Source organism: Leopardus geoffroyi, chromosome E3, assembly GCF_018350155.1.
Source record: "Leopardus geoffroyi isolate Oge1 chromosome E3, O.geoffroyi_Oge1_pat1.0, whole genome shotgun sequence".
Taxonomy (NCBI): Eukaryota; Metazoa; Chordata; class Mammalia; order Carnivora; family Felidae; genus Leopardus; species Leopardus geoffroyi.
In genome coordinates, this window is record NC_059340.1 from 1,471,088 (window position 1) to 1,492,986 (window position 21,899).

General features: G+C 52.8%; 1 protein-coding gene across 12 annotated transcripts in view; it reads right to left on the reverse strand.

Annotated features, from left to right (window-relative positions):
- The window catches only part of MAD1L1 (mitotic arrest deficient 1 like 1), a 324,285-nt gene that overhangs the window by 93,942 nt on the left and 208,444 nt on the right, over window positions 1-21,899 (reverse strand). For 11 of the 12 annotated variants that reach the window (XM_045462002.1, XM_045462008.1, XM_045462007.1 and 8 more), the window contains one exon: window positions 2,727-2,817. In XM_045462002.1, the coding sequence (XP_045317958.1) occupies window positions 2,727-2,817 (91 nt within the window). Of the gene's footprint in view, window positions 1-2,726; window positions 2,818-7,802; window positions 7,808-21,899 lie in introns of those variants that run through there. The other variant, XM_045462014.1, reaches the window with a different exon arrangement.

The window sequence follows — 21,899 nt, forward strand, 5'->3', positions numbered from 1 at the left end:
AGGGGCACGCCCAGCTCCGAGCGGGAACGGAGCTGTCTCCTCATCAACCAGCTGTGAACTAATTACAAGAAGTTCTAACTAGTGGCTCCCTCTCCAAGCATATGTTCCCAATTAAGGCAAACTGCAGCTGATTTTAATCAATCTTCTGTGAAGCGGCCCATCTCGAAGCCTCTCCGCGGAGGGAACGAGGGCACGGAGGGGAGGGTGTCTGCACGGGAGCGCCCCGCCCGCACCGCTGTGCCACCGAGGTCACCCCCCCCTGCCCTGCCGGCCGCGGCCGGACCACACTCGTGAGCTTGGCCCGGGGGAAGGCGGGGGGGGGGGGGGATCGGCGCCTCCCGAGCTCCGGCACAGAGGTGAAGGGGTGAGGCCTTCGCCCTCACGGTGGAGAAGACGGGAAATGGCAAGAGATGGATGCGGGGATCTACCAAGGGCCACGTGGCGTCAGACGTGGCATGCCACCTTCCCGGAGCCCCACCTGGGCATCGCCATCCCGAAGTCCTAAAGGACGTACCCGATGTGCCGGGGGCTCAGATGGCAAAGCCCGACACGTCCACGACCACCCGGCCAAGGCCCAGGACGGTGTTCTAGCTGAGGACCCCACGACGCCCCCCCGTACCCACGTGTCCGAGTCACCCTCGGGCCCACTCGGCGGCCGCCTGGACCCCAGTCAGGCACGCGAGTTCTCCGGGTCCGCTCTGGGCGACAGCACGACCGCCCACGCTGCTCTGACTCGCCGCCTGCGTTCCGGTCTGCCCCGCGGGGGGCCAGGTTCCAGGACGGGCCCGTCTGCCTACGTCCTCCACGGGGCCCCACGCTCACGGGGGCTCTTCGTGAGCTGGACGAGTGGACGGCGTCTGGGTCGGACGGGAACTGCCACCAGCAAAGCCAGCGTCCAGAACCCCTGGGAGGGTCAGCTCAGCCCCGAGGTGCCGACCTCGCTCGCCCACACCACTGCACAACGGACCCGGGTCGGGGCAGCCGGTGGCGGTGCGGGGAGCAGACCGGGGGGTCCTCAGAGCTGAGGCTGGGCACCTGAGAATGGCAACTGGCTGTAGGGACGCGGCCCCGCGGCCGTGAGGGAGCTGGGCTCCGAGCCCTCTCCCGCCGGGTGCCCTCGGCCAAATTACGGACCCTTCCTGCTCGGAGGACCTGCGTCCGAGGACCGTGGACACAGAGAGGCCCATGTGGCACAGCGACCGTGCGCGGCAGAGGCCGGTGCCAGTTGTGACAGCCGAGACGAGCAGCCGGGAAACGGGGATCCTGGTGGGCCCCCGCATCACGCCGGCCTTCTGACAGGAGCCCCATTTGAGGCGCCCTCCTGGATTCGTGCCGGAACCGGGAACCTGGGGCGAGGCCGTCACGGACCTCCTCGTGCTGTGGCGTCTGGAGGCAGGACACGGGCGCTGCTGTGGGACGAGCAGTCGGTCCCCCGACTTGAAGCGGTGGGAGGGAACGGGGCGTCCGTGAGGGGCCGCGGGACACCCACCTGGTGCAGAGGCGGCGGCCGCCTGTGGCTGTCTACAAGCCTCTGCCACCCCTGCCCCGGGGCCGTGGCACAGCTCGGGGAGCCCCGCCATGCCTCCGCATAAGCGCCCGAGCCCCCGGCGTGATGCAAACCCATCTCCACACGGCACCACCCCCCCCAAACCTGCGCTGTGCCCCACCCACGCCCACAGACAGGGACGCGGAGGCCGCCTGCCCCCTGTGGGCAGGAGCCCAGCCCCTCGGCCAGGAGCGGCCCCAGGACCCGCGCGTCTCCCGTCAGGGAGCAACACTGGAGACGGGCGGGCCGTGGACACCCCGTCTCCCAGGGTGCTGGGGGCAAATGCCCCTCGGGCACAGCGCTCGCCAGCACCTTGCCTCAGCAGCCCCGCCTACGGCACGGCAGGCTCCCTGGGAAGGGCCTGGCAGGCCGGAGGCAGGAAAAAGGGACGTGAAGGATTTCAGCCGGCCTCACTGCGCCCCGACCCCGGGGACCCGGGGAGCCGTCAGCCCCGATCGCAGGCTGTGCCCGACCGAACACGCGGGAAGACGCCCACCCGCCCTGTTCTGACAGGGCCTGGCTGACAGGCCACCCGGGGCCGACCTGCCAACAGCCCGGCTCTCCCTTCGGAGACCGCGGCCCAATTAGAGCGGTACGGGTCCCAGAGCCGAGCGCCGCCAGCCGCGGCTCCCGGCACCTCGCTTCATCAGACTTGTCACTTCCCCTGGCTCCAGGAATCGGTAATAAAAAAGAGATTTGATTTGCCTCTAATAGGTGTCAAGACAGAATCAATGGCCTGTCCAAAATCTGGGTAATCACGAATCTGCAGGTTTCTTGCCACGGAGCAATTCAGACGGGAGCATAAAAATGAAAAACAACGTAAAGGTGCACCGGCGTAAACAGAGCTGTGGCCTCCTGACTGCAGGCGGCGGGCACGGGCCTGGGCGCACACCCGACCAGAGACCAGCCACGGGCCACGGCCGGTGCAGGGAGGGAGCAGGAGGACCGATGGAGCACGGGGCCGGGGCCACGGCTGGGACACCCTCCCCGATGCGCTCCGAGCACACGCCCCGGTGTGAGGGCCTGCGTATGGGGGTAGGTCGCGGCTTCGTGCAGTCTGGTGAACCAGAAGACGGGACGTCGGCGGGCGCGGGGAGAAACCCGGAGGGCAGGGAGAACCTGTGGGAGAACGCCGCGTCCCGGGATAAGCCCCCGCCAGTGGCCGCCCGCCGGCACGCACCTGCAGGGTCAGCCGCTCGAGCTGCGCCTCCAGCGTCTTCTTCTCTTCCTCCAGGCGGCTGCGTTCCCCTTCCAGCTCCTCGATCTTCAACCTGCAAGGAGAGCCAGACCGTCAGGAAACACACCGCGGCCCGCGCGTCCACTCCTGCAGACAGGGCCCTGCCCGGAGGCGGGGGGGGGGGGGGTGTCACGCTCAGGCCTGGGGACAGGGTGTGGCCCGCACGTCCATTCTGATGAAGGGGGGTCTCCACGGACCACAACTCGAGGGGGCAGGACAGATGGGAACCTGCACGCGTCCTGGGCTCGTCGGCCCACTCCCAGGACGCATGACCACGTATCGTAGAGGACACAGAACCACGGAGTCGACCACAAGGGAGACGTGGGCTGGGGAGGGAAGCTAACTGGGGGGAAGCAGGCTCAGAGGGACCGTGCAGGGTCCCTTCTCCCTCGTGGGCCCGGACACCAAGGCCAGCGGCCGACAGAGGCATGCGGCAGGTTTCAGCTCGCGGTAACTAAGCGCGCCTATTTCTGTCTTCATTTCCAGATTTTAATTTTTGAAAAGCACTATATTCACGTGATTTGGAAATAAGTAAGTTTGTCCAGGAAGCAGCGTGCAGCACGTACATAGGCTAAGGAACAGGGCCTTCCCACTACTAACCAGCTGGAGTGGAAAACTCACATTTCATAGATTATTCAGGAAGGTCTTGGCTCGGGAGCAAGAGATAATTATCTCTAGACAGAGAAGTGCTCCAGGACGGCCTAGCAAATCACACAAGATCAGAAAGGACCAAAACTCTTTCCAAGAAACCTAATTACGTCTCTGAAAAAAGCTCGGGAAGATTTATACGAACACAAAAACATTCAGAATCAAACAAGCCAAAATTTACAATGTCTGCCAACTAATCAAAGACTACTAGGCATTAAAAGAAGCAGGAAAATATGACCCGTAATGAGGAAAATAGTCAATCAGTTGAAACCCACCACGGACTGCAGCATTAAGTAACATCCAAGGACATCGAAACGGTCATTGCAACTGTCCGCTGCTCAACAGCTCAGCACAGAGACGGAGTCACGAGCAAGACGGCCCCAGTTCCTGGAGGGGTGAGCCCCAGCGCCCGAGACCACAGACACGCTGGGCGGGTAACGCCAGGGCAGACTGTGCAGGAGGAAAGCCTACACACTGCAAGACCCCAGAAAGAAACGATACAAACCAACACATGGAACAAAACACCCAAAACGATCCCAAGTAAAAGAGAGAGGAAAAGGGATATTTGAGGCTGACAAGACGGTCACCGAGGTGTGCAGGCAACTTCACAGAGCACAGTGGCCGCCTGGGTGGAGCCTCGAAGGAAAGGGCGGGAGGCAGACCCTGGGAGATGAAGCGTCGGCTTTGATGACGAGCACACACAGATCCGAGACGCTCGGCAACCCCCCAGCACAAGACACACGGGAAACGGCCCCAGAGCACCTAGTCACCTAATGGCTCAAAAAGCCGCCAGCGGAAGGGAGAGATGTCACGTACAGAGGAATAAAGCGGATTTCTCATCAGACACAATGCAAGTGAGAAAGGGAAGAGAAAGCTTTAAAATACTGAAATAAATTAGAAAATACCAACCGAGAACTCGACCGCCGGTGAAAATAATCACAAACAAAAGCAACATAAAGATGTTCTCAGACAAACCACACCTGCAAGGACTCGTCACCAGCAGGCCCGCTCCCCGAGGGGGTCAGGGGAGGCCTTTCGCAGCGGGGCAGGGACGCCAGAGGGAGACATGGGTCCACGTAAAGGAGCGAGGTGCGGTGGAACCGCGACTGCGTGGGCCAACGTGTGGCTGTCAAGGACGCTTGACGTCTGGCTGACATCTGCTGCCACGTGCATCTCAGGCGTCCAAGAGTGACTGCGCTATTACGGACACCACAAAATGCTCGCCGTGGTCGTGGTCTGTCGCTGCACAAAGTCACCACAGGATCACCAGCTGCATGTCACAACCCTGTGCTGTGTGTCACTTCCCCGTGACCTACTATTTTATGACTGGAGGTCTGTACTCTGAATCCCCTCTATCTCCCTGCTCATTATCTAGGCGTCTGTGCATTTCTTTTGTGTTTTTAGATTCTACGTGGGAGTCAGATCACACGGCATTTGTTTTCCTGTCTCAGTTCACTCAGCATCATACCCTCTGGGTCCATCCACGTCGTTGCAAATGGCAAGATCTCATCCTTCTTTATGGCTGAGTAATATTCCACGTGTATATACGCCACGTGTTCCAGCCAAGATATGAAAGCAAATTGCTATCTTTTAACAAGATTAGTTGTTGAAACAAAACTAACAAAAATGTACTGGGGTCTAAGATAAAAATACAAGTGGAATGCGTGACACACGTAGCAGAGGCCGGAGGGGAAAACAGACGATGTAGTTAGGAGGCTGTGTGCCTGACGGTAGAACATCGCTCGCAGGCAGACCGTGATCAGCGGGAGGCGTGTACCATGCACCCCACAACAAGCCCGAAAATAACAAGGAGTGACAACCGGTAAGCAAGAAAGGGAAATAAAGTGAAATAATAAAACACACGCAACGAGTTAGAAAGAAGCCAGGAAAATGGGAAACGAAGAGGAAGGGATGGGACGGGTGGACGGCAGTAAGGTGACAAGACAAGACCCCGTCGTACCGGCTGCCACAGGACACGTCGACAGTCCACACACCCAGTTAAATGCAGGCTACCCACGCGGACGAAGCAGCAACCCCCCCGTTACGTCACCCCCGACACGAAGCGGCAAACGGACGTGAGCCGCTAACGCTGGGAAAACCAACAGAGAAAGCTGGAGAGGCCCCTAGAACCACAGAGAATTTCAGAGCCAACAGCGGCGCCGACAAGGGAACTTTGTGATGGTGCGGAGGCCGAGTGGCCAAGAGAACAGTATCGTCCGGAACACCTACGCGCTAGGGAAAGCCCTTCGACAGGTGCAGCAACCCTGGTAGAAACACACACAGAAATATCCGAGCCCGCAATCGGAGCCCGAGATTTCGACGTCAGTCTGTCAACAGCTGATGGAACGATGAGCAGAAAACCCGGAAGGATGAAGTAGACAGGCGCTGGACCCAAGCATCCCGCAGCAGCACCGTGACCACGAGAGCAGAGGGCACGGCCCTCTCGGGCGTACACACAGGTTGACCAACACAGACACAGGCTGGCCCACGCAAGGAGGCTCGACCTACTGGGAAGGGTATTAGTCATTCAAAATCTCTCCTGCGACCAGAATGGCGCTAAGTGATCCACGCAAGGACACCCGGGAAACGCGACTTACAACGGCACGCAGGAACACGGAGCGTGCGGGGCTCAACCTGGGAAACCCGTCCGAGACCCGCCCTCTGACAAGCACGAGGTCGTCCGCCGAGCTGAGAGGCGCTGACGTGGGCCCAAACGCGAGGGGATACACGTGGTCGTGGCTGAAAGGCTCCCTTGCTGGGATCTCACGATTCCCCGCACTGCCCTAAAGAGTCCACACCGACCCAGTCAAACCCCACACGTTTCTTCGTACAACCGGACAGTTGATTGTAACAATCATGGGGAAGTGTCACAGCCCCGGAACGCCCAAAGCAGCACCGGGGAGAAGGCTGGAGAGCTAACACCCAACCTCAAGAACTGCCATAAAGTCACGGCAACCAAAACAGCACTGCCCTTGAGCCGCACCGACGAAACACAGCAGGGCCCAGAAACAGACCGCTACGTGCAGACAACGTATTTTGATAAATATTCGAAGGCAATCCAGTGTAGAAGGGGGGTCTTTTTAACAAATGGTGCTGGAGCAGCTGCGTGTTCATTTTTCTAAAGGCCCTAAAATCTGTATTTTGTACAATATAAACAAAACTAACTCAAGATGGAGATATAAACCCACATGTAAGTCGCAAAAGGGTAAAATTGCCAAAAAACATAGGAGGAACCCTGTGAATCACAGCTACGGTATCCAAATCACAACCAAAGAAGAAAACAGGTAAGACTTCTCTTTAAAAGCCTTCATGAAGACAAGGCAATGACAAGCCGCAGAATGGGAGGGAATATTCGCAAAACAAGTAAGTCTCCGGCAAAGGACTTGCGCCCACAATCTGCAAGGGACTCCGCAGACTCAGCGAAAAGCAACCAAGTAAAAAAACGGACGGTACTTAGAACACTTTGCCAAACCAGATGCCAGACGACGACAAGCACAGGCAAAGATGCTCGTGTCGTCAGTCGTCACGGGGACAAAATTCAAACCACCACGAGCCGCAGCGCACCTGTTAGGATCGCGGTGAGAGAGGCGGACGGGCCCGGGGCCGGCGAGGAGTCAGTGATGGCGGGGACGCTAACTGGTGCGGCCCCCTGGAGACACGCGGATCCACAGAAAACGGCCACGTACACGCGCCAGCCATCCCACGACCAGGTGGTGTCCCGCCGGAGCCTACACAAGGACCTTCTCTGTAACGTCAAGCGGCTCTGTTTACAACAGCCGCGAGCCGGGGGAGAGTGAGTGTCACAACAAGGGCACACAGACGCGAACAGTCCCCGGCCGTAAAAAGGACCACGGCACAGACGTGTGTTCGCAGTAAGGCAGACACGGAAGGGTGGCCACCGCGTGACTCCATTCATATTCAACGTCACCAAAGGCCAACCAGTCTCTAGGACTGCGAGCACATCAGCGGCTGCCTGGGGAGGAGGAGGAGGAGGAGGGATGGGTTCCAGCCAGGCCAGAGGAAAGGTAGGGGGTGACGGACAGGTCCGCCACCTTGAGCCTGGTTGGCACAGCAGGGTGTGCGGGCATGTGCGTGTGCAAACATCAGACTGTGCGCTTCATATTTTTAAAACTTTTTTAATGTTCATTTTATTTTTGACACAGAGAGGGACAGCATGAGTGGGGGAGGGGCAGAGACAGAGGGAGACACAGAATCGGAAGCCTCGAGATCACGACCTGAGCCGAAGCCGGACGCTCGACTGACTGAGCCACCCAGGCGCCCCACTGCGCGCTTTAAATACGTGCAGTTTGCTGTACGTCAGTTACACCCCAAGAAGGCTGTGAAAACACCTGCCGACCCCATGCTTCACACCTGAGCGAGCACTGCTTCTCTGCTGGCTCGGGGCGTCTCGGAGGGACAGACCTGGAGGCGTGAGCTGCCCCGCCCCAGGGAGGTGTCCCCAGGGGCGTGGGGCGGGCCCGGCACCCAAGGCCTCGTCCCGGAAGCTGCCGTCTGCGGGCAGGACCCCTGCACGTCAGGGGCAGGCTGCGTGAGAAGCCCCGCTGGGCCCCGATTAAAACCGGACGCTACGGACTCTGAAGGCTCGTGAGCAAACGTTCTCGGGCTGAATTCAAATAAGCGTGTGCACGCAGCTGCAGGCCCATCAATAAAATGGCTTGTGATCCATCCCGCTGTCAGAGAACAAACCCGCATAAACAACACTTGTTTACGTGTCTTCAGGCGGGGCCCCTCCCCTCCCCCGTCCTCCTCTTGAGGCGAACCGCCAACTTGCTGAGGGAGAAAATGAACCCGCGTGTGTTCACAAGCTCACAGGGCGGCTTCGCCTTCAGATGCTTCGAAGCCATCGGCTGTGGCCTAAGTTTCTTGAGACTGACTGGCTCCACGTTCTCTAGACGAGGAGGGCGCTACATAAACCGAACGACATCCCAGATGGCTTCTGGAAAAGACTAAGCGAGTCAAAGCAGGGTGTGCGCGCGCGTGTGTGCGGAACAGGCTAGGACGAGGTAGCTGTTAATTGTTCTCGCTGGACTAAAGAAAGGGTAACGGCGGGGCGAGGGGTGCCGGTGGTCGGGCCCCCGAACGGCCTGAAGAAGGGACAGTCCGTGGCCCTGGAGGACAGCTGGAAAAGCACGTGGCCCACGACGCACCATCCAGGCTGAGCGCCCCCAGATCCCACAGCCGACGCACTGCCTGCTGCTTCCTCCCTGACAGGCCCTGACCATCCACTGGGGACTAGGCCACCACACTGTCACCGCAGGCCTCTCCGTTCCCTCTGTCACGTGCCCGCCCTGTGTTTCCAGCACAGAGCCAATGTTGGGCCCCACGGGCAGAGGGGATCAAGTGCGCAGGCAGCAACCATCCGTGTCCCGCACTAGGAGGCTGGAGCACGGAGAGGGTGACGGCCCTGCTCCGGACTCATTCAGACAAGGAGGGGGCGTCCTGCTACGGACTGAACGTCTGTGTCTCCCTACATTCTTAGGTTGAGGCCCCAACCCCCGTGTGATGGAGCGTGCAGGGAACTAGGGTCAGGTGAGGTCACGAGGGTGGGACCCTGTGACGGGCTAAGCGTCCCGGAAAGAGCGAACCCCGAGAGCTTGTGCGCACTGTCCCCCGGTGGCGAGCGCCTGGTGGGAAGGCGTGGCCCGCAGCCACAACAGTCCTCTCCGGCAACAACCACGCGGCACCGTGGCCTCAGACTTGCGGCCTCCGACAGAGAGAACGTAAATGCCTGTTGCTTACGCCACCCGGGCTGGGGCCTCCGCTGTGGTGGCCCGAGCACAGAGGCAGATTTGGCCCTTAGGGGAGGGGGCCCAGTGACAAGTCCCTGACCGTGGGGACACGGCTCTGGAGCTGGTGATAGGCAGAGGCTGCGGGGAGCTTGGCTGAGCCACGTGCCTGTGTCGTGCGGAAGGCAGCACCGGCACGCGGCTGCTCAGCGGAGATTTCCGAGCGGAGCGCGGAAAGGGTGGCTTGCGACTCAGTGCAAACGAAGGACGTGCGTCAGGAAGGAAGTGCCAGCATCCCCTACGGACCCCTGGTCTCATGTGACGGGAGGGCCTCACCCCTGTGCCCTTCCTCCCTTCAGCTGAGAACCTAGGTCTCCCCACGACACACGTGAGACATGCCCGGCCTGGGGACCGTCCACGGCCGCCTGACCAGTGCTGCCAGGGTCACGAGACACAGAAAGATGGGGACGCTGCCCAGGAGCGGAGGCGGCAGGGGTGACCAAGACCAAGGCAGGGCCTGGACCGGACGTCAGGGGGCAGACAAAGTAGTGCCGACAACGGAGGGCGTCACAGGCTCACGGCAAGCATGCCACGGGAGCGGAACACGCCGGTGACGAGGGAACACAGGCAGGGCTCGGCTGAGCTCTCTGTCCTACTCTCGAGAGCTTCCGGCAGATGGAGCCCTTTCCAGCAGCGCCTGGGGGCTCAGCCGGCGGAGGGGCCGACTCTGCTCAGGTCACGGTCTCACGGTTCGTGAGTTCAGGCCCCGCATCGCGCTCTGTGCTGTCAGTGCGGAGTCTGCTTGGGATTCTCTCTCTCTCTCTCTCTCTCTCTCTTTCTCTCTCTCTCCCCACCCAATATAAATAAATACACTTAAAAAAAAACTTATTCCAAAGTGAACGGTTGGCACGAAGTCACCCTGGACAAGATACTTACTGTCTCTCCCTTCCTTCAACCATAAAATTGGGATGACAGTGCAAACTGTGTACTTACAGTTTGTTTTGAGAATCCAATGTGTCACTGTAAGTAAACTATTTAAAGCTGTGCTTGGGCAGGTAGTAAGGGCTCACGAGAGAAAAAGAAAACAGAATGGAAGGATGGAAGGAGCGAGAGGACAAGCCCAAGCGGCCGTGTGCAGGAGGCTCTGGGGCAGGTGACCAGACGACTGCCTGGCGGGAAAGGGCTAGGACACAAACGCAGGGGCGCACCTCCGAGACGCCGCGGGCTCGGTCCCAGAACACCGCAGTAAAGCAAGCGTCACGATAAAGCGAATCAAATGAATTCCTTGGGTTCCCAGCACGCGTAAAAGCTAGGTTTACGGGGCGCCTGGGTGGCGCAGTTGGTTAAGCATCCGACTTCAGCCAGGTCACGATCTCACGGTCCGTGAGTTCGAGCCCCGCGTCAGGCTCTGGGCTGATGGCTCATGATGGCTCAGAGCCTGGAGCCTGTTTCCGATTCTGTGTCTCCCTCTCTCTCTCTCTGACCCTCCCCCGTTCATGCTCTGTCTCTCTCTGTCCCAAAAATAAACGTTGAAAAAAAATTTAAAAAAAAAAAAAAAAAAAAAAAAAAAGCTAGGTTTACAACACACTGCAGCCTACTCACAAGGCGGTCACATCGGGTCTGCAAAAACGCACAGGCCTTAATTAAAAATACTTTATTGCTCATAGTGCTAGCCATCGTCTCAGCTTCAGTGATTATAACCACTGCTCACCAATCATACTACACATAATAATGAAAAAGTCCCAACTATTGCGAGAATGAGCGAAACGTGACACAGCCACGGAGCAAACACATGCTGCTCGGTGGCCAGGACACAACCACGCTGACCCTACTTCCTCCTAGAAGCAGAGCTGCGTTGGGCACGAAGCAGGACGCGGCAGAAGGACGGGGGAGCGCGAGTGCGGCCGGATACGGTGATGAGCACGACCCACAGGCAGGAGGGCCGAACGGGACCATCCGCCGAGCGGATCTAACAGGAACTGGTACAACGCACCAGCCAACGACAACACACTCCTTCTCCGGGACAGACCACATTTGGGGCATTTAACAAACCTTACCAAATTTTTTAAACTGGCATCACACAAACTACATTCACAGACCACAAGGGAATGACACCAGATGCCAGTGACACGACAGGAAAATCCCCAAACATCTGCAAATCTAACAACACGCATCAAAACAACAGGTCGTTTAGCAAAACGACTGAGATTACAAACTACGTTTACCTGAACGAAACGAGAGCACGGCATCCAAAACGGTGGGACGCGGCTGAAGCGGCGCTCGGAGCGAACTTTGTAGCCGTGAACACTTGTATTACAAACCAAGATCTCAAATCAATAATCTAGGCCTCCACCTGAAGAGACTAGGAAGAAGGAAAGAAAATATACCAGGAGCGGGCAGAAGGAAGGATCGACACGGAGCAGAAATTAACGAGACAGAAAACAGAAAAGCAAAGAGAGAAAGGGGAGAAAGCAGACACCAGTTCTGTGAAGAAGCCTGTTAAACAGCGAACGTCCGGCCAGGTTGCAAAGACCGGAGAACACGGAGAACGTGAGGTAATAACGTCGGGAAGGAGAGGCTCCCGCTGTGGGTCCTGGAGACAGAACGGGAAGCGTATACAGCACCACACACAGGCCCCGACCACCTACATGGGACGCGCCAATTCTCCCAGGTACCCAAATTCTCTGAGACAAATTACCCAGCCTGGGTATTTCTGTGACTGGCGGAGGGATGACATCATGAGTGAAAAACCACACGCAACAAGGACGCCCGGGTGGCTCAGTCGGTTAGGCCTCTGACCCTCGATTCGGCTCAGGTCACGATCTCCACGGTTTATGAGTTCAAGCCCCGCGTCGGGCTCTGCACTGACAGCGCTGAGCCTTCTTGGGATTCTCTCTCTCCCCCTCTCTCTGCCCCTCCCCTGCTCGTGCTCTCTCAAAATAAGTAAAAATATTTTTTACAGATTAAAAAAAAAAAAAAAACCCACACACAACAGAAATACCCAGCCTTAGATGGTTTGCCTGGGTGCAAACTTTTAAAAAGGAAGTAATGCCAGATCCACACATCCCTTCCAGAAAACAAAAGAGCAAAAGAGGACAGAATGCTTACTAACCCATTTCACAAGGTCAGTATTATGGTGATAAAAACCAGACAAGAACAGTGCGAGAAAGCTGTAAGGCCAGGATCCCTCATGAGTACAGACACAAAAATCATCAGCAAGAAATAAGCAAGTTGAATCCAGCAATATGTAAAAAGGACAATGCATTAAGGGCGCCTGGGTGGCTCAGTCGGTTGGGTGATCTACTCTTGAGTTAGGCTCAGGTCATGATACCAGGGTAACGGGATCGAGCCCTACGTGGGGCTCTGCGGGAAGTGTGGAGCCTGCTAAATATTCTCTCTCTGTCTCTCTCTCTCTAAAGTAAAAAAAAAATTAAAAAGGACCATACGTTATAACCAGGGAGGATTTACCTAGGGTGTCAAGCAGGTTTAATACTGAAAAATAAATCAATATAATCTGCCATGCTGACAGTGTAAAGAGGAAAAACCACATCGTATCAATCAATTCAAAGAAAAAACAGAACTTGAAAAAATTCAACATCCATTCATTTCAAATCAAGACTAGAAGCGAGCTTTTACATCCTGATGAAAGACCTACAAAGGGGGTGCCTGGGTGCCTCAGTCAGTTAAGCGTCCAACTGAGGTTCGAGTCATGATCTCAGTTTGAGAGTTGGAGCCCGTGTCAGTCTCTGTGTTGACAGCTCGGAGCCTGGAGCTGCTTCAGATTCTGTGTCTCCCTCTCTCTCTGCCCCTCACTTGCTCACACTTTGTCTCCCTCAAAAATGAATAAATGTTATAAAAAAAAAAAAAAAGACACCTACAAAAAGCCTACATTATTTCCAGTGGCTTCAGACTGAACATCTCCCCACATCCAAGACCAGGAACAAGGCGAAGGCGTCCGCCCTCCTCACCCCACAGCAACGTCACACTCGAAGTCTCAATCAGCACAAACTGTAAGTGGAGGAGACCAAAGACATACTTCTTGGTGAAGATGTAAAACTAACCAAGTTCATAGACAACAGAATATCTATGTAGAAAATCCCAAGGAATTAAACACAATTAAGCAAACAAACGAACAAACAAACAAAAACCCTCACAGAACTGGTAATTTAGTAAGGTTGCAGGCTATAAGATGAATAACCAAAAAGTCAATCATTTCTATGTGATCAAAAAACAAAACAAAGCAAAATTTAGAACAGATATAAAAAAGACATACTTGGGTCCAAATCTATTAAAACATGCAGAACCTGTATACTGAAAGTACAAAATGCTAATGTAAGAAACGAAAGACCTAGATAAATAGAGATGCATACCATGTTCATAGAGGGAGGACCCAGCATGGTGCAGAATCAGTTCTTCCCAAACTGAAGGTGTCCACTTAACACAATACCAATTCAACTCCCAGCAGGGTTATTTTTGTAGATATAGCCAAACTGTCCTAGCATTTCTTTGGAAATTCAGAGGAACTAGAATAGCTGAAATGATTTTGGAAAAGAAGAATGAAATTGGAAGAGTCATACCACCTGATTTAAAACTTGCCATAAGACTGTGGTCACCAGGAAAATGGCGGTGAGAGAAACATGTGGATCAACACGGACACAGAAACAATTCAGTGAAGGGACGCCTGAACATCTTAAGGTAAAGAATAAAATAAAATAAATAAACGTTGACCTAAACTTCACATCTCATACAAAATTTAACCGAGCGTGGATCAAGGAGTTAAACGTAAAATGTAGAATTCCTGTTCTTTTAAAGGTTTTATTAAGATGAAAAATCACACTACGGACTAAGAGAAGGTAGTTCCAAGTCACATTTGACAAATATGTCTGAAATGCATAAAGGACTCGCAAAATTCAAAAGTAAGTTAAGACAACAAAAATAAAACTGGGTGAAAGATGGCTAAAATATCTCAACAGACGTTTCACCAAGGAGGATAAGCAGATGGCAAGTAAGCAATGAACAGATGTTCAACATCAGCACCCATTTGGGAGCCACACGTGAAACCTACGATGAGACGCTGCACACCTGTGGGACAGCTGGCATTAAAAATACCACCAACACCAAGCACAGGCTAGGATGTGGGTATTTCTGTTCAAGGAACTGCCAAACCATTCTCCAAAGCTAAACATTACCCAAGGTATTACCCAGAAATGCGACACCTGGGTATCTACCCCAGAGGAAGGAAGACTGAGGGCCCCCCTGGACACAATCTACACACAGCTATTTACAGCAGCTCTAGTCAAGATGGCTCCAGACTGGAAACAGCAGAAATCCCCGTCAACGAGTAAATGGATACAGTCTTTTTTTAAAAGCTGTGGTGCATCCACAGAGTAGAATGGGACGCAGCCACACAAGGGAGCAACTACAACCAGACAGAAAATGAGCACAGAAGCAGCACACTTGGATAACACTACAAACCAACTAGACCAACCACAGGGTGAGTGTCCTTGTCAAATACACACGGGATCTCCTCCGGTAGAGACCACGTGTTAGGCCATGAAAACAAGTCTTAATACGTTCGATTTATTAATTTGGTGGAATTAACTCAATGGAATTGAAGTAAGAATCAATAATGGAAGAAAAAAATGGAAAACACATATGTGGAAACAAAACAACACAGTCTTAACCAACAGGTCAGAGAAGAAATCAAAGGAAATTAGAAACTACTTGGAGATGAATAAAAACAAGACACGAGATACCCACACTTAGGGGGCACAGTGAAAGCAGTGCTCAGAGAGGAATTTGTAGCCATAAACGCCTACGTTAAAAAAGAAGAGAGTTCATGGGGCGCCTGGGTGGCGCAGTCGGTTAAGCGTCCGACTTCAGCCAGGTCACGATCTCACGGTCCGTGAGTTTGAGCCCCACGTCGGGCTCTGGGCTGATGGCTCAGAGCCTGGAGCCTGTTTCCGATTCTGTCTCCCTCTCTCTCTGCCCCTCCCCCATTCATGCTCTGTCTCTCTCTGTCCCAAAAATAAATAAAAACGTTGGGAAAAAAAAAAAAAATTAAAAAAAAAAAAAAAAAAAAAAAAGAAGAGAGTTCGAACCAATAACCGTAACTGCCTTCAGGAAATAGAAAAAGAAGGGCTTATTACACTCAAAGCTAGTTGAAGGAAGAAAATATTAAAGATTAGAACAGAGATGAATTAAGTAGAGAAGAGCGAGAAAACCAATAAAGCCGAAAGTTGATTATTTGAAAAGATCAACAAAATTAACAAAACTTCAGCTGAAATGACTAACTGAAAAAAAAAAGAGAAGACTCAAATTATTAAATCAGAAATGAAAGACAGGACCCTACTTCTAATTTTATAGAAATAACAAGGATTGCCAAAGAAGACTGTGGACAACTATACATAGATTGGATACACAAGACGAAACAGACAAGTTCCTAGCAATTCACAAACTACCAAAACTGACTCAGGAAGAAACAAAAATCTGAGCTGACCAACAACCGGTAAGGAAACAGAAGCGGTAACAAAACAACAACCATAAAGCGTAGGACCAGATGGCTTCACGGGTGAATTCTCCCCAACATTCACAAAAGAATTAACACAATTCCCTTCCAAATTCTTCCAAAAAGTTAAAGAGAAGAAAACTCTCCCAAATTCATTCTAAGAGACCAGCATTATGGTGATACTACAAGCCAGGCAAAATACCACAAGGAAACTACAGGTCACTGACCCTTATTGAACAGAGGGGTAAGAACCCTTAAGAAGACACCAGCAGACTGAATTCAGCACCATGACCATGTGGGATTTACACCAGGAATGCAAGGTTGTCTCAACATGTGAACATTAATCAGAGCAATACACCCCATTAACATAATGAAGGGGAAAAAACCCACATGATCATCTCAGCAAACGTAGAGAAAGAGAAAGCATTTGACGAATCCATCAACACTCGACCAACTAAGCACAGAGGGGAACTTCAACGTGAAAAAGGGCATTTTTGAAAAAACCCAGAACTACTGCCAATCTCAACGGCACAAGGTTGAAAGGTTTTCCCATAAGATCAGAAATAAGACAGGGATGCCTGCTGGGGCGCCTGGGCAGCTCAGGTGGTTAAGCGCCCGACTCGTGATTTCAGCTCAGGTCATGATCCCATAGTCTGTGAGTTCGAGCCCATGCTGACAGTGTGGAGCCTGCTTGGGATTCTTTCTCTCTCCCTCTCTCTCAAAATAAATAAACTTAAAAAAGAAAAATAAACAAGGATGCCAGCTTTTACCATTTCCACTCAATATACTATGAGAAGTTCTAGGCAGAGCATTTAGTAATAAAAAGAAGTATAAGGTATCCATTTTAGAAAGGAAGAAGTAAAACTATCTATATTTGCAGCTGCCACGATCTAGAAAACCCAAATAATCTGAAAAACCAACACTCACTAGAGGTAATAAATGCATTCAGGAAGCTGCAAGTTACAAAATATGCAAATTCAGTTATATTTCTATCTACCAGTAATTATGAACCTGAAAAAGAAATTAAGAAAACAATTCCAGGGGCACCTGGGTGGCTCAGTCAGTTAAACGTCTGACTCCTGATTTTTGGCTTGGGTCATGATCTCACGGTTCATGAGTTCGACCCTGCATTGGGCTCTGTGTGACAAGTGAGGAGCCTGCTTGGGATTCTCTCTCCTTCACTCAAAATAAATAAATAAACTTAAAAAAGAAATCAATTCCATTTATAACAGTGTCAAAAAGAACAAAATACTTAGGAATTAATTTACCCAGGGAGGTAAAGTTTTATATACTGAAAACTGCTAAACATTGCCAAATGAAATAGGAAAAAAAAAAAAAAAAAATGCAAGCCAAAAAAATAAATGGAAGGCATCCCATGTTCATGGATAGGAAGACTTTAGTGTGGTTAAGATGTTGGAAGAGTCCAAACAATCCTGAAAAAGAACAATGAAGCTGGAAGATGATGCTTTCTGATTTTAAAACATACTAGAAAGCAACAGCAGTCAGAAAAGCCAGTGTCAAAAGATCCCGTATCATAGGATTCCATTCTTTGGCCAGTACTGACGAAAATGGGGAATGTGGTTGTCACGTGGTTACAAAGGGGATTTTGAGGTGATGAAATTATCTGGTTCTCTGACTAGGGGGTGATTGAACATTACGGAATTGTACAACCCCCCACCCCACAAAAAGGGGAATTTTACTATAGAACAATTTTTAAGGTGAAATACAATACATCTCCTGGTAACATTCCGCATTTTATTGGGATGGTGAATGCACGCACGTGTGCACTTCTGTCAAACATGCCTACAGCACCTGGTGGGGGTGAAGGTGTGGGGAGTACTTTTATTGTGGACTTTCTTTAGAAGTGAAGGCACACAGTGGTAATAAAAAAGCAGACTGGCTTTTATTTGGTGTCATTACTGTTTCAACCTTGTCCAAAGAGAACACAGCGTCTTAGACCTGCGCCCTGGTGGGCAAGTGCACTACCCCACCCTGCTACTCCACCAGCCGTACAACCGTACATTCTTCTGTGTGTTCCTCGTGCCTCTGTAGACCCGTGGCTTCTCAAACGCTCGTGGACTGTTTCTGGAATTCTGCAGGCTAACGCAGAGAGGGCACAAGGTGCAGACAGAGCCCGGCCCACAGAAGGCACCGCATCAGCATTAGCAGCTTTGAGCACAATTATTACCACCACTACCACAGCCAGGAGCCATCCTCACTCTCAAAACCATGATGCATCCGAATCCTAGACGCGAGCAGACTCCCACAGTCTAAATACTGTCAGGCTTCAGAGACCCAGAAAACACGCTGGCACGCGTGTCCAAAAGTGGGTAACAGTTAACGCCTGTCCGTTGTGGCCTGTTTTTTGTTATTGTTTTTACCTTTATTTTTGAGAGACAGAGAGAGGCAGAGCGCGAGCCGAGCCGGGGAGGGGCAGAGAGAGAGGGAGACACAGAATCGGAAGCAGGCTCCAGGCTCCGGGCTGTCAGCACAGAGCCCGACGCGGGGCTTGAACCCAGGAGCTGTGAGATCATGACCTGAGCCGAAGTCAGATGCTCAACCGACTGAGCCACCCAGGCACCCCCCTTGCGTGGCTTGTTCTTAATGCCTGAAAATTTGAAACAACTCAAGCTCTAAAAGTGGGTTAATTAAGTATACTTTGGAACAAACCATGCATTAACATTTATAGTGTGTAAAAACATGGGAAAGTGTCATGCCATCAAGCAGAGAAACACGGTTTGAACGAGGGGCTTGCTTCACTGTTTCTAAAACAGCAAGACTCGAGGTAAAGCTGAGGGTTCCAACAGACATGTGCGTGCAGTCTCCCAAAACCTTACTCAAACGAGACTCTATGTTTTCCTTACTTTTCTTCCTCAGCTTTGTACTCCCAAGGGGACAAAGAAAATAAAGGAAGGGACAACATCAAAAAACCTTTAGAAGCTGGAAAGCAGGCGGAGGAGTGGTAAACAACTCAAAAGCTCAATCCTAGGCCAGTGGAGGGAAAGCCAAGAAACTTCTCAGGAGTCTCAGGACTGGGCATGACCAGAGTAGTCACTTCTAGAGACAGGGAGAAAATAGGGCTCCAGCTGGAAGATTGCTTGGAGGTGTGTGCGTGTGTGTGTGTGTGTGTGTGTGTGTGTGTGTGTGTGTGTGTGTGTTAACTTTTCAGAAAATAATCACAGGACTTGCCAAACACGTACAAGGAGGCTCTTCACTTAGTCTCCCTTGATGGGGACAAGTGGAACCAAATACAGTTCGCTATCAAAGCCAGGACCACTGACACTGGAGCGGCCCCAGAGGCTCACACTCACTAGCCTGCGTGAGATCCTGGACGTGCACATCTGTGCAGCCACCACGGCCAAGACGCAGAGCTGGGTCAACACAGAAGGCCGCTCACACCATCCTCTCGCAGACACCCGCACACGCCTCCCCCCAAACCCCAACAACCCCCTCTGATTTCTGGAAGAGACTGCATAAAGTCGACATTAAATAGTCTTTAAGGGTTTAGAATGCTCCACAGACACCATGTGGACCCGGAAGTATCTTCTTGGGAAGCATCTTAGTTATGAATTCCATTCGTTGATGCTTCTAAGACTGTGCAGATTATCTACTTCACGTGGTTGAATCTGGGAAGCCTGCGGTCTTTGAGGAAGTGGACCGCCGCTGCTAAGGCAACGAACCAGTAAGCATAAAACCATCCGTAGAACTCCCATCATACCCCTCAGGTGGCTACGGGATCTAGCCACGCCTCAGCTCGTTCCCGATCTGGATGACTACCTTCTCTTTCCATGTCGGTCTGTTTTGCTAGGAGCTTATTAATGTTATTCCTGTTTTTCAAAGAACGCTTTGTGTCAATAATTTTCTCTGCTGTTTTTCTCCCTTCAATTTCATTACTTTCTGCTACGTATTATTTCCCTGTTTCTGCTCCTTTGGGGGCTTATTCTGCTCTTCCTTTCCCCAGGTCCTCAAGTTGAAATAGATATTAAAGACCTTGTCCCTCTGAGCGTTATCCACTTCCACGGTACTGAGGGAGCCCTGTCTCGTGGATTCTCGTACGCGCCTCTCCATGACCACTGGGACCACTGGCTTGTGTTTACTTCTCCTTCCAAACTTCCTTTCTCACACGCGGGCCATCTGCAAGTGTGCTACTTAACGTGCAAGCGGGAAGAGACTGTCCTACTGTCTTCCTTTCACTCCTAGTTTGAGTCTGCTGTGGTCAGAGAGCGTACTCCGTAACTGATTCTTCTGAGTCTGTTCACGACCCCGGGCGCGGTCTGTCTTGGTGAATGGCCAGCGCCCTTGAAACGAGGGTCCCGCTCCGCGGGACCCTGTGGTTGGCGGTGACGTTGAGTTCCTCCATGACTTCGTGCCGTTCCTTCCGGCAGTCTCGCCTTCGGAGCAGTGCTGAGGCCTCGACCGCGAGCAAGGGTGTCTGTTTCTCCCGCGGCTTCTACCTTCTCTACCTCGCTTCATGCTTTAAGCTCCGCTGTTGGGTGCAAACACGTTTGGGGAGAGCACGTCTTCCTGGTACACTGATCCTCACATGATGTCCCTTTTTGTCCATGTAATGTCCCTTCTTTGCACTGAAGTGTGTTCTTCTGATGTTAATGAACGTGGCCACGCCTACCCGAAAAAATTAACGCTTGAGTGGCGCCTCATCTTCCATCCTTCCCTTTCAACCCACCTAGATCGCTGGGCTTGAAGGGAGCCTCTTGTCCACAAAACGTGGTCGGGTCCTGTGTTTTCACCCACCGGCCAACCTGCAGCTCTTGACTGGTGCGTCTAGATCATTTCTATTAGAAGTAATTACGGATTTGCTCATGCTTAAATCTATCGCTGCATTATTTGCTCCCCGACGGTTCCTCCGTTTCTTATTTCTTGCCTTCTGGCAGGTTCCTCGGATGGTTTTAGGAGTCCTTTACGATTTGCCGACAGTGGTTCTGAGTTCAGCAAACCAGACCACTGTCTTTGTGGGTGCCGCAGGCACTCAAACACGCATCTGTCCCTCGGCCCGGAGGCATGACCGCGCCGGCTGTGAGGGGTGGATGCGGGCCGGTCCCTGAGCACTCGGGGCACCACCACCGCATGACCCTGTGGCCTTTCAGCCACCCGGGGCGAGTCAGCCAACACATGAGGGCGGCAGAGGAGATTCCCCTCCTTCCTCCATTAATGTGCCTTTCTATCCAGAAGCTTCCTTCGCGGTTCATTAAGGGCAGGTCTGTTAAGGACAAACTATCTTACTTTTGTCTTCATTTTCTTCTCATTCCTGAAGCGTATCTCCCCTGGCTGACTGCATGTTTCTCTCGGAGCCTGAAAAATGCTGGTGCACTTGACCTGGCGTCCACCTCTGCAGATGAGACAGTGTCCCTGCGGACGGTGCCGCTTTCGAGACTCGCCTTTAACTTTCAGAGTAATTAGCAGGTGTCACGTGTGACTCTGCGCTTTGACACTGTGTGGGGTTCCGCCCAGCTTCTTAAATCTGTGCGTTTACGCCCTTCACCGAATCCTTCAGAAAATTTTCCAGCTCCCACCTTCGTCTTCCCTCTGGGGCTCCAATTAAACGCATGTTTGTCTCCGGGCCCTGGTCCCAGTGGCTCTGCTCCGTCTGTTGGCCATCAACCCGTTTCCCTGTCTGTCTGTCTGTCTGTCTGCCTCTGAGCTCACGACTCTCGTCTCCGACCCAATGCTGAGTCTGCCCGTGAGCTTTTCATTTTGGTTTTGCTGGAAATTTCCGTTGGGCTCCTCTTCCCTTTCATTTTTTTTTAACTAATTTCTCCTTCTTTGTTGAGGTTTACGGTTTTCTCGTTTAAAGAAGATCCGTAACTGTTTGCTGAAGCACTTTTCTGATTGCTCTGCGATCCTCGTCGGATAATCTGGGCACCCGCTGCTGCCTGCTGGCTGTCCGCCCTCTTGGGGCTGTGATGCCTGGCTCTGCGGAGGGCAGACTGCTTACCTACCGCATCCCGCGTCCTACTGAGTCTGCTTTTGGCAGGCGGCCCCGTGCAGAGGCGGTGCCAGGCCCGGGAGGCAGGTGCAAGTCCCCAGACCCGTGGGCCCCGTTCACACGACGCTGGGAGAGGTGGGCCCTGCAGCGAGAGGGGTGCAACCTGGGCTCCCCACGGGGTTCCGCGGACACCAGCGACAAGGAAGCAAGGACCACCCTGCTGCTACAGGTCGGCATGGGGGCTTCCTGCCGAGCCTGGGTCAGTGGGA